The following is a 13,154-nucleotide window of genomic DNA, read 5'->3' as shown; positions in this document are numbered from 1 at the left end:
TAAAACAATGAGGGCCTAACACGGGGCACTGTGGAGCCTTTGGTCCAAGACCAACAAAAAGAAGGCATCTTAAGCATCTTTTAGGTGCCAGAAACAATAGACTCGAGGACAAGGCCTCGGAGAGAAGAGAGGGACGGTGGGGGATGGGGCAACAGCTAATCCTCGGTGTTGTCTAAGCATGCAGAAAGAGCAAATTTAACATAGCAACTAAACACATAAGGAACAGCTTAAGAGGCCTGGGAGATAAACAACAAAGAGACCATCCCACAAGAGCAGAAGTAAAATGTAAGCCGGGCCGCATTCAACAGCCCGATCTATCTACCTACCTGTTCTCACTACCGAGCCAGAAATTCAGATTTCACGGTAAATCTCATCGTACGATAACCTCGTGAACAATACACGTATGCGGAAGCTACTCATCTCTAAAGTGCTACATCTCGAGATGTTCCGTAAATATTATAAACTCTGTTAAATAATCTTATACACTGGCCCGTTTACAGACGACTATGACGGCGAAGGCCCCGCGTTCTGAATGCCCACTGCCGAGCTGTTGCTATGTGGAGCGACGAAAAAGATCCTTTTCTAAAAGTCATCTGGAAGAATGTATTTTTTCTAAAACTCTCTTTTAACCCTCGTGCGATCTTCACATTGTGTTTACTCCCCTTGTCCTACGGGTCAAATTATAAGACAATCTTTGTACCCTAGTGGTGTACAGCCCACATGGAAACATAAACAAAAAAAGAACTTTTTCTAATGATGGGGTCTCTTTAGGAAAAGTCATAAAATTTCAAGTTGGAAAAAAAACAGGTTAAGGTGTTTTTTCTACAGCTAAACATGGCAGCGGGTCACTTTTGACCCGCAAGACGACACAAGGGTTAAGGTCAACATCAGATCCCCCTATATGCATCAAGACTTTTAGTGTATGAAAAATATGAAATGCTATCATTTGAGTCGATGCCGTACTTACCGGCCTGATTGGTGGTGATGTTCACTGCAGAAAACTGAGGCGTATAGGGGCTCTTGTTGGAAACGCCGTTCACCGCCTGAATCTCAAAGCTGTATTGCGTGTGGGCCTGCAGGTTGCGGACCGCCACCCGGCGCTGGGTGAGGCCCAGGTGACGCGGAAAGATGTCGACGTTATCGTCGCATCTCGAGCACATGCCTCGCTCGGGAAGGCATTTTTTGCAGATGACATTGTAAAAAGTGTCGTCGCGACCGCCCAAATCGCGCGGTTCGCTCCACTCCAGCACGAGCGAGGTTTCGTTCACGCTGGATATGACGTTGCGCGGTGCTGAAGGAACGGCTGAAAAGAGCAGATGAGATTGAATTTAATCTCAATCCATAATAGGGGAAAAGAGGAAATTTACTTCATTGCCAGTTCAGACGTACAGTTAATAGACAGTTTCATATTTGAAAAGTTAATTTATGTTCATTATTCAGCACAATTTTACAGCGGCATTGTTACACGTCTTTCACATCAGCTTGGACTATTTTTTTTTTGTCCGTCCTTCAATGACAGTCTGTTCCCACAGTTGCAAAGATTAAAAAAAAAAAAAAAAAAAAAAAGGGCAGGAGTTTGGTTTTGAACGGTACGTTCGCTGCCCGCTACGTGTTTATGCGTAAAAAAAAAAGCCGGGGGAGCATTTAAGAAAACGAAACCTTGGCAATTCTCATCCAATTACAAAAGTGTAATCTCTCAACGGCTCTGTGGGAGTGTTGGCCACACACACACAAACACACACACACACACACACACACCCTCGCAACAGAAAAAAAAAAATTCCTCTCTTTTCCTCGGCGGATGAATTCGGTCGCCGTTTCCTCGCCATCAAAGAGGTCACGGCATTGCGTAGGCTTCGCTGGAAGACAGCCGAGTGATAAAGTCTCGGATAATGTTGGGAAAACAAGCACCTTGTGTTTACCTTTAGTGAGCGGTGGTGGGAACTCACTTCTGAGGGGTGATAAATGCTACTATGTGCACAGCTCTAGGAGGGAAGTCTGGGAAAACATTTACCTCTTGGTTAAGGATTATGTTTTATTGCTGCCAATAAATGGAATCACTCTCTCTTTGTATGAGGAACAGAAGTTGTAGACGTTATCGCGCCTTGAGAAAAGGCGGGAAAGTATTCCTGTGCTACGACTCCAAGTATCGCGACGCTTCCTTTACTCACTCGTGCAGGGCGATTCGGGGGAATCGGTGTCCGAGCGGTAGTAACCGTTCCGACAGGAGCAAACGCTGGCGGCCCCCGAACTGGCCCGACTGTTGGCCGGGCAAGGCGAGCAGAAGCCGTCCCCCTGTTTGTTCTTGAAGGTGCCGGGGCCGCATGCTGATGGCGAGAAGGAAAGGGAAAAGGGAGTTGAAACATCGGTATTACGTAGTCGACCCTTGGGATTCAACATTATATGCAATACATTTATATGCAAAGGTAGAACATCAGACAGGTGCGCTATTTAGTTATTACTGGATTCACTAAATGTGGCATACATGTCTGGCCCCCACACACGGTGACTGAAATGCACTTCATGGATCGACCAGCTTGGAGACATATGTTAAAGCAATAGTACTTACAGCATGTTTTAGGTCTTGTTAATAAGACAACAACGCTGCTCAGCCTAGTAAATGTCACGTCTCCATTTATTACGGCCGTTTCGAAAGTTACATCCCGGATGATGAGTTGCACGTGTGCTAATGCGACAACAGCACCGCCGCCCAGACCGCATCGGAGGCTATATGTCATTGATAAACTTGTCTTGTAAAAAAAAAAGGGGTAAATACCAGGGGGATTGAACATTTACAGGGAACTCTTGATCATCCAACCAGGGAGATTCATAGCCTCGGTTTGCATCTTGCAAGTCTAAAGTACTCGAAAGTACAATATTAACACACGGTTGCTCAGCTATTTGCGTTATTGCATTAGCATCCAGAGTGTTTGTTATCTGCAAGAAGCTCTGCTTAGCAAACATGTAAAAACGGACGGTGAAAACTCATTTGACGTAAGCGCGATTTAAATTTTAATCGACCTCCACGCTCACAGGGAGTTTTTTTTTTTTTTGAACATGTTAGCCCTTTTTGAAAGATTTTGAGGAAGCACCCCCCCGATTTAAAAGTTGGACAAAAGTGCTGATCAATCATTTTAACCGAGTAAAGAGGTCATCTCCCTCCTTTCATCCATTTCGCCTTAGAGGAATCGACAAAGGATAAGAAAAGGAAAAAAGGAAAAGAGACAAGAGGGTAAAACAAGGGGAGGAGAGGTGGAAGCGACGGAGGCGTAGAAATTGCAAATCCCGCAGGCGCTCCGTCCCCTCCGTACCTTCTCCCCCTGTGTCTTATCCTCTCATGCAGAACACGGAGCTTAAGCAACTGATTAAAATGAATGCAGAGGCCAAAAAGTGCAGAATATGAAAAACGAAAAAAAAAAAAAAATACGCAGCACGTAACGAGAAAGTATAAAAAAAAAAAAAAAAAAAAGCCTCATCGATTAATGACATGGATTATAAAATAATGAGACGGGGAGAGATCATTTTAAATAAGAATTACTAGCGACGGTGTCTTGATAGTAAGAAATGATAATTGTATAAAATAGCAGAGGGAGGAGAAGATTCGTGTGGCGTGATCTAGGATTATTATCCTAGGATTTACTCTTGAGCTGGCAGGAAAAAAAAAAAAAAAAAACCTTCCTCCAAGAATGAGCGTAGATCTATCGCGTAGTCATTTGTTAAGTGACTGGTTGAAAGTTGTTTTTTTTTTTTTTTTTTTGAAAACTTGCGATTGTTCAAAGAATAGTCAGCCATTTTCACCTCGGCGGTGAAGTACAAGCACTAAACGCGTACAAGTCATTATCAAAGTTGCTTATCAATAACCTTGGCAGCTCCCTTTTTTATTCCTCTATCTCCGTTTAACCTAATTTAACCCAACACACGCCCCCCCCCCCCCCACACACACACACACACACAAAGACGAGATTTATTTAGCCGGGCGTTTATCCTCCCCTCTTCCGGTGCCACCTGCCCTCATTTTGGCCGCCTCGCTTTACGTCAAATCCACCTCGGTCTCAACCTTCGGTGAACTTGACGTGTTTTCCATCCGGCCCAGGACCATCGCGGGTCCTCCTGGCTTTCAGAAACTGACGGCCCCTCCTGCATTTCTATTTATTTAGCGACCGGCTGCCGGGCAAAAACGAAGCTGGAAGGATCAACAGCCCCCGCCCCGCCTGACGGTGTCATCAAGTGTGTATTATTCTGTCTCGCTGTTGTTGCCGTCTTGATGTCTCGGGGAAACGCGAGAAAAAAATAAATGTCCCGTGCCAAAAAATGACGCGGACGAAAAAAGCTGGAGATAAACCTGTAAACGACACATTTCTCTTCGGCTTCCGTCTTGTTCAAGTATGGCGGTTGACGCGCTTCAATTGATTGAAAAATCGTACCTAAAAGCGACCCAGTAGTTTGTTAGAGGTAATAATATGACATAGAAACATCATCATTAATAGATAAATGAGGAGTAATGTTGTAGCTCGATGTATTAGCGTGTAATAGTTTCATTTTTAAATCCCAATGTGGTGAAAAAATTGAACACTTTTACAATGAGGCCATTGAAGGAAATTGGTCTTTGGGTAATTTTTCAGGCAAAGTTAAAGTAATGTTGATAAATGAGCCTAGACACGGATTAATAACAAACTCAACCAACCAACTCCTGATTGGCAAAACGGTTGTGGATTTGGCAGAAGTGTGAGATACATGTGATGAAGACGCGACTAGTCGCGCGAGTAAATTGTAGTACATTTTGCGAAACGTCTCCTCGGCCCCGGGTGGACCGGGATTAACCCATCACCGCAAAATACACCGGATAACCTTCCAAGTTTGGGATCCAGAAACACTCACCTTGGCATTGAGTATCCTTCATGGCTGGTTCGAATCCAGCGGAGCAGGTGCAAGCGCCCACGGGGACCATCCACTCGCCATCTCCGTTGCAGTACAGCTTGAGAGGCACGGACACCTCCAGGGCGTTTGGGACACACGTCCCCGGTGCGATGACCAGGGACGTCGCCTCGGCCCCGGTCGCCGTCTCTGGGAAAACTGCAAAGTTGGCTATGGTGGTGGAACACTTCTTATAAAAAACCCTCACTGAGATGAGCGACATACAAGCGCCGAGGTCCTGGAAGGCCAAGTAGAACCCGGCTTTGGAAAGCGGCCCAAAGCTTCTCACTTTTGTGTTTACCCTTCCGGATACGAGGGAAGAAAAGCTCGCGTCGGGAGCGATAGTGTCCACTTTGACGTAAGGGTTTTCCATCCAGAAAGGGCTGGTCGCCGTCGCCGAGTCCGAGTCGGACTCGTAGTAGAAGAGGTTGAAGGTCTCCTTGCAGGAGCCGGGGATGTTGGGGATGCTATTGCAGTCGCGCACTGTGAATTTCATCTCCACGTAGACACGTAGAACATCCTTCCGGGGTATAAAGTCACTGCGCAGCCAGTTATTCTGGTTGACCTCGCGTATATTACAGACTTGGTAAGTCCGTATGGGGTTCATGTTGTCATCGTAGCCGCTCACTTCTTCCCACTGAAAAAAAAAAAAAAAAAGACAAGTTAGTCGGATACGAACGCGGTTTTGGAGATACTTGGATGTTAGAGCAGAATCTGTACTTCTTGTCGTTTTCTTTTTTTCTTGCCTTTGCTTATTAGACCTTTCATCTATACGTTGTGCAATTTAAAAAATAAAAATAAAAAAAAACAAAAAGGGCGGGACAAGGACTGCAAATTCATCACAATTACGGCAACTTGTCACCTCCTCAGCACGGAGCCACCGCGGCGCGTTCGCCTCGTATCTGTTTGGAAGCGGCACACTTTGCTTCACAACCAATTACGCGTCAATTACGGCGCAATAATTACAACATCCTCTAATAGGACTGGGGGGGGGGGGGGGGAGGCATCCCCTAACCTTCATGCTTTCCAGTTTTGTTTTGTTTTTATTTTTATTTTTTAACATTCCTACATCTTCCAATGCCGCTACAGTACCCAAGGGGGAAATTACTAAGGATAAAATTGGATTACATTTTCTAAACTTTGATTACTGGCTTCATTAAATGAGTCCACACAAAGTAAAATGGAGAAAGCTTTGCTGTGAGACACTGGAATCTAATGCAATTTTTCAATCCTGAATGAGGGCGCCACAATTAAATCATCCGACTTCAAATAGGGAGTCTTGTGAGTATGGTGTGGTGTCAGGGAGTGTGTTGCGGGATCTGCTCTCCTTTCCAGTCAGACGGAGAGCATTTATTTATTTTCTTAGCTGAACCCAGGCCCGACAAATATATTCTAAATACAAAATAATTCCAACTCAGTTGCATAATGCATTACGAGACATTCAAAAATGCTAAATTTAAAAAGACGAGTGAATGTGAAAAACACATAATACTTCACTGAAATAATAAAAATATTCTGCTCAAATAAATAAAGGGAACACTGAAGCAACACAATGTAACTGCAAGTCAATCACACTTCTGTAAAATGTAACTGTCCACTTCATTTTGACTTGTTTTAAGGACATCACATCAACGTTGGATCAGCCTGGAGTGTGTTTTTCCACCTACATTGTGAGTGTGACCTCCATGGATTAATATATTTGATTTCCATTGATAATTTGATTTTGTTGTCAGCACATTCTAGTAAGATTGTATATATATAATTTATATAATATAATGTATATTATATTATGATATAATAAATATTAATAATATATATATAAGACGAAAATATTCAATAAGAATATTTCATTCATTTAGATCTAAGATGTGATATTTTAGTGATCCCTTTAATTTTTGGAGCAGTGTTTATATATATACAATTATATATAATATGCATGTGCCTCTCTTTTCCAGTAAGAGAGCTTTTTTTCAGCTCAATGAGGCCTGACAAATGTATTTACAGTGCAAAATAATTCCAAACAAGTTGCTTAAGGCCTCGAGAGAAAAAAGACTAAATTTGACGATAATTGAATGAGGAAATAAAATATAGTATATACACATAATATATGTATGCAAATACTTTTACTTACGTTTACTTTTTGTTGTGACAAGAAAAACTCTTTAAAAGCATTAAATGTTCAGATAAGTGGTATGGATGCCCTCGTAGGAGTTTATTTTGTCCGACCACATCTGAAACTCCAGAATTAGGCACCGACCAAAAGGATCTAACGGTGTAATATTTCATAACAGCTACATGTACAATATTGTTTTATACTCTTGTGCACTCCTTATCTTTCACTTGTTACTTTAGACACTTTATAGTTTATTTGTATTTCTTATTCTCCCTTTTTCTCTTATTTTTTACTGTTTATACAATTTTTTGACTATTATTCATTATTGTTATATTTTTCTTGCAACTCTGGCACATCAATTTCCTTTGGGATAAATAAAGTTGTTCTTATTCTTATTCTTATTCTTATTCTTTCACTTGTTACTTAAGACACTTTATAGTTTATTTGTATTTCTTATTCTCCCCTTTTCTCTTATTTTTTACTGTTTATACATTTTTTCTACTATTATTTATTATTGTTATTTTTTTTACATCACATTACATTACATTACAGTCATTTAGCAGACACTTTTATCCAACACAACTTACAAAATTTACAATTCAATAACCGATAATCAATAATCAGTTATTCTTATTCTTATTCTTATTCTTATTCTTATTCTTATTCTTATTCTTATTCTTATCTTCAAGAGCACTTGTTTCCGATGAAGTGCAGAACTTTTTTTTTAATGAATACCGGGATATGGGTGCGATCTGGGAGGAGGAGAGGGAGAACAGTTACAGCTCGGCTGTGACGTTAAAAGCGATGGCCCAACAAGAGACAAGGAGAAGGAGGGAAGCGACCGGAGGGAATCGATAATCACCAGGCAGGTCAATGAGATTGCTAAAAGCATGAACCGCCAACGGATATTTAGCTCAGCGTAATAAATCAACCAACGCACCGGAGCAATGCAGTCCGGTATTTGTGGTTGTGTGTGTGTGTGTGTGTGTGTGTGGGTGGGTGTGCGCACAAACTTCTGTGTATGTTTTTTCGGGACGCCCGCTTTGCGCCGATGTGAACGCGAGCGTTTGTAAATGTGTATTTAGAAAAGAAAGGTCGTTCTCGTGTAACAGAGATTTATGGCGAAAGACTATCACCGCCTGCTTACCCAGCCTGACTGAATTAAGTAGGTCATGTGAAAAGGGTCAAGTTTCTCGGAATTGATTTCCAGCCAGACGAATCCTCGCGTAACGTTTGCAAGGGCCGCTTTTTCTTTGCCTTTCCAGTTAAAAATGTTCAATTCTTTTTATATTCATCCGGGGAGGACTTAGTTTGGGGGGAAGGTTTTAATCGATGTGACATTTTAAATAGTTGGAACTGCACAGAGCACAGCCTCTGTTACCGCACAAGACAACGGCAGGGAAATGTATGCAGAAATGAGGTTTCGTGCAAAAGGGGAAACGGCAGAGAGATCTCGATAACAAATGAAAGAGACGTGCATTCTTTACTACAGGCATTCAGACCCACGAGCTTTGCCCCGAACGCAATAGCTTAGCTTTTTCCTTTTTATTTATTGATTTTTTTTTTCAATGAAACCGTACCAGTGAGAAGGAACTTTTTTGCCTTCCGGTTGTCGTGAAGGCAAAAAATTGCTATGATAATCGAAATATTGTAAAGCATGTGTTTATAGAAACTCTTCTTTGTCCTGGAGCCAAGAAGGTTCATTATTTTATTGTTTTCTATTTGTTTTAAAAGGAAAAAAGAAAAATCTGCTATTTTTGCGGTAATTATTATTACAGTCGAAAACCAATCCATTCAAAATCAATTAATTGTTTTTTTGTTTGTTTTTTTTTAAATCATCTTAAATGATCGAGTAGTGGGTAATTCTTGTCCTGACTTAAATAAAGGTGAACCATTTGAGAATGGAAAAAAAAAAAAAATAGCATGTGAACACACGCAAGGGAAACAGATGACATGGTGTACAGATGCCACAGGTGACATACATAGATTAAATGTGTCCGTGTGTGTGTGTGTGTGTGTGTGTGTGTGTGTGTGTGTGAGTTGCGTAACACCGTGAAACCAAACAGCCATGCTGTGACTCAAACAGGCCGGACAGCATCCTGAGATATCTCTGTCTATTTGTGAGTTTGTCTTTTTCCGACACTCAGCGGGATTGATTTTATTTCCTAACATGTTTCCTCGCACTGTGCGATTCAACGTGTATCGGGATTTAAAATCCCCCGTGTCCGTTTGCGCTCCCCTTAATGTCAACTATCAAAATACATTTGTTCTCCTAGCTATTGTGTCAGCCCCTGTTAAATCTTCACCTACAAGTTTTTTTTTTAATTCATTTATTCTTTTTTTTTTTTATCTTAAACCGTTGTAAGTCAGACTAATGAAAAACTGATATCTCGAGAGAAAAAATGTTTTTTTTCGTCATTGGAAAATTGGAAAAACTTGAAAAAAAACAATGGATTGTTTTATGAAACTGAATGATAAATAAAAAAAAAAAGAATTAATTAAAACAAAAATAGAAAGAATAGAATGAAATTAAAAAAAAGATGTATAAGAAAACCCTTTCTGGGGGTGATTTTGGAAACAGGAATTCAAGCGGGGCTTGAATAGGAGCATCTGTTGCGGGTGTTGCTTGTTTTTTCAGTCTTTATCCCGTTTTATTGGAGTTCAACCATTGGCGCCATGTCGTAGGTTGAGGACGGGTCGGGGCGGGAGAGACAGGAAGGAATGCGAAAGGATGGGAACTGAATCAAAAGGTTATGGAGGTGTCTGTCTCTGATTGTTGCAGCGTCGGTGGACGGGGTTTCTTCATTACCTCTTATAACTCGGAAGTAAAGGGTAATGGGAATGAAGGCGTCCGGTGACTTCGGACAGCCGGGGTGTCATTTCTCTGCCAGGGTGCCGAAGTAAAAACTCATTTCAGAAAAAAAACAAAAACAGAAAAACACAGGGGGGCCACCTTTTCTGAATACAAGGGCTGAGTCAGAGGCCACACAATGCAAAGGGAGGAGTGTTGAGAGCCTTTGGAGTCCAACTAAGGAGAGGTCAACTTTTCATTTTCCCCCTTTGGCCCATATTGGAGACCACATGTGAAAGAACAATGGCGCCATCAATAGCGTGGGCTTTTTGGTCGATTTGGATTTCAGTCTTTGACGTTTTGCTAGTTCATGAAAAAAAATATAGATGAAAAGATTTTGTTGGCTTTCTATTTACTAGGCCGGTGTTAAAAGGGGTCATATGTCACCCTGCGTCGTTACAGCCGCTTTTCCACAAAAATTGTTTACAATTTAGACCTTGGTTTACCAGGCTATTTAAACTCAAAGATGGACACAGTTCACAGAGAAAGTGTCTCTGCCATCCAGAAAAAAATAAAATGAAATAAAATTAATAAAAAATAAAATAAAATAAAATAAAATAAAATAAAATAAAATAAAATAAAATAAAATAGATTTACATTAAATGAAAAAATAAATAAACTCACCCCAGTCTCAGGGTGCGCAGTCCATGCTAACTCTGTCGTGGCCCACTTTGTGTCCATCAGTGTCTCTGTGAACGAAAGCAGAAAGGAGAGGTTGCGGATCAGAGAAACTAAGCGACAGAAGAGTTCAATGGGACTTTACATAATTTTATTGCGCTGTAAAAAAAATCACAGTGCGATAGGGAACCCGCCGCCGCTTTGACTTGATATCAAACAACTGAACGACTACAGGATTGTATCAATTTAGCACAAAGAACTATTGTATGTTGCGATAATGCACGTGCTTGGGCATGAATGTGACATAGAGGTGGCTGATCTGTAATGCTTTATGAAATATTTTATCGCAGCTCCTTTTTCCGGCTAATTTGTCTAAACTACAGATTTGCTTTAAATGCAGAGGATAGGAAACAACAATGGGTCCCACAGCGCGACCGCTCCTCTTGCCACAGGGCTCTGCGACACCCTCTTTTATTTTTCTTGACACACATACAGTGAACAACAGGTTGTAAAACTCCGGAAGATTAATAGCCAGACAGAAGGCTTTAATAGAGGGGGGTAGTAAAAGTTTGGTGTCACAAAAGAGGGGCTCTTGACTGGAACGGGGGTCAATATGCTTCAATTGGCTCCGCTTTCTATTAGTGCACACTTTAAGGGCAACTGGTCTCTTGACGCACACACAAACACACACACAAATGCACGAGTGCACGCAAACACACACCTATCTATCCAGATCTATACATATATGCTGCTCAAAAAAAATGAAAGGAAACAACGCAATGTTACTCCGATTCAATCACACTCGCGTGAAATCAAAGTGTCTGCTTAGGAAGCAACACTGATTCATTTTTGACTTGTTTTAAGGACATTACATCAGCCTGGAGTGTGTTTTTCCACTGTAATTTTGAGTCTGACTCCAAATCCAGACCTCCTTGGGTTCATACATTGAATTTCCATCGATAATTTTTGTGTGATTTTGTCATCGGCACATTTACATATGAAAAGACCAAAGTACTTCATAAGAATATTTCATTCACTCAGATCGAGGATGTGTTATTGTTGCGTTCTTTTATTTTCTTTAAGCAGTGTACATCATTTCAACGGACCCGGATGTCTTCCGCTCATATTTTCTCATTTCTTTGAACTTGAGCTGGAAAGGAAGGCCATTAATGTGGAGTCTTTAACTACCTGGCGCTAAAGGCGATGTATGTAGCTACTGTTATTATCTTAACCGCCTCGCTGTTCTACAAGATAGTAAAAGATGATAAAACGACAGCGAGCGTGCATGTCTGTCCCCGGACATGTTGCGCAAGTTGTCATCCGCGTCGCTCGCCTTTTTCCGTTGCCACTATTTTCAGTTAAAGGGGTTAAACCTGCGGGAGCTTCAATGCTGGCTTTAAAACGTGCACGCGCAAACGCGCTGGGACTCAAAGAAGCCTTGTGAATTATGTCTAGCTCTGTGGATATGGCATGTGCCTACAGCTGGGAATTCCCGTTGAATTGCAGCCCCACATGCTTTGAATTACAGTGACATGAGCGTGAGCGAGCGCCGGCCCGGTGAGCCGGGGTGACTTACGAAAAAGTTCAGACAAAAGCAGGTATGTTCATGTACCAAAAAAAAAAAAAATCATATTTTGCTCATTCTTGTTCCCTCTGGGAAAAATAGCCCGTGTTCGTACGTCGGGAAAACACAAAACCGCCTCAGTGGGAGTGGCTCTGGTTGCTAAACTATGCATTTGCAGTTGAATAGACACTAAGCTGGTGCATTCATCACAAAAGTGATGTGTGCCTCTCCCTCTCCCTCTCTCTCTCTCTCTCTCTCTCCTACCTGCTTCCTGAACGTGGAAAGCGTTTTCAACGAACCCTGAATGCATCGTGCTTTTGAATGATCTTTGTTGTACGCAGCAGTAAAGCACAGTTGTCGCTTAAAGCAAATGAGATCTGACATCCCAGAAACTCCATCAATGAATATTACAGTTCTACCTTAAGGTAAACTGGTGTGTTTGTGTGTGTGTGTGTGTGTGTGTGTGTGTGTCAAATTATACACCCTTGCTGCTGGCTGATTATTATCATTATTACGGCTGTCTGAGATGTGACCTTGCTGAAAATGATAATTCACTACTTCAACAAGACAAACAGAAAGAGAGATGAAGATACCAGGAACAAAATTCAAAAGAAAAAAATGAACGTGCGAATCTTTCAGTATTTAGATGCAAGGTGTTTTTTTTTGTAGATCCAGTTTTGCAGATGCTGTTTTTCCGTATTTACATTTTATATCCGGCATAATGTGTTCATGAGGAACGTGGATTTGATACCCGCAGTTATCCTTTCTTGGTGCCTTTGTCCTCAGAATAGTTTCTCTCGTTCGTTTCTTCGCTAAACACTCAGAAGCCCGACCTCATTTGTCTTCTCTCTCCATCTTGGATTTTCTTTTGCGTCGATCTGCGGGTCTGCATACAGGAGGAGTGTGTTTTTGCCCGCTATTCAATTAGCAAGTGACTGGATAACCTGAAGCGACGACTTTAGCGAAGGGATAATATAGGTCAACTGCACATGGGGATTAGCATTACAAACATAGCAAAAAATGGAGTTGGCGTTTGTTCTGGCTGCACGCTCCGATTTTGCGGGAATAAAAAAAAAGAAAAAAAAAAAACTTGC

The 13,154-nt window shown here is 41.5% G+C and overlaps 1 protein-coding gene across 9 annotated transcripts in view; it reads right to left on the bottom strand.

Annotated features, from left to right (window-relative positions):
* The window catches only part of ephb3b (eph receptor B3b), a 55,195-nt gene that overhangs the window by 19,799 nt on the left and 22,242 nt on the right, over positions 1-13,154 (bottom strand). For all 9 annotated transcript variants that reach the window (XM_086162282.1, XM_086162289.1, XM_086162284.1 and 6 more), the window contains exons 2-5: positions 10,503-10,567; positions 4,879-5,551; positions 2,172-2,327; positions 968-1,303 (exon numbers count right to left, since the gene is read on the bottom strand). In XM_086162282.1, the coding sequence (XP_086018408.1) occupies positions 968-1,303; positions 2,172-2,327; positions 4,879-5,551; positions 10,503-10,567 (1,230 nt within the window). The remainder of the gene's footprint in view (positions 1-967; positions 1,304-2,171; positions 2,328-4,878; positions 5,552-10,502; positions 10,568-13,154) is intronic.

This window comes from Fistularia commersonii, chromosome 16 (genome assembly GCF_037954325.1).
Source record: "Fistularia commersonii isolate RoL2024-O1a breed Wild chromosome 16, RoL_Fcom_v1.0, whole genome shotgun sequence".
NCBI classification, from domain to species: Eukaryota; Metazoa; Chordata; class Actinopteri; order Syngnathiformes; family Fistulariidae; genus Fistularia; species Fistularia commersonii.
Note: the sequence above shows the minus strand (reverse complement) of the source record. Positions and strands in the feature narration are given on the sequence as shown.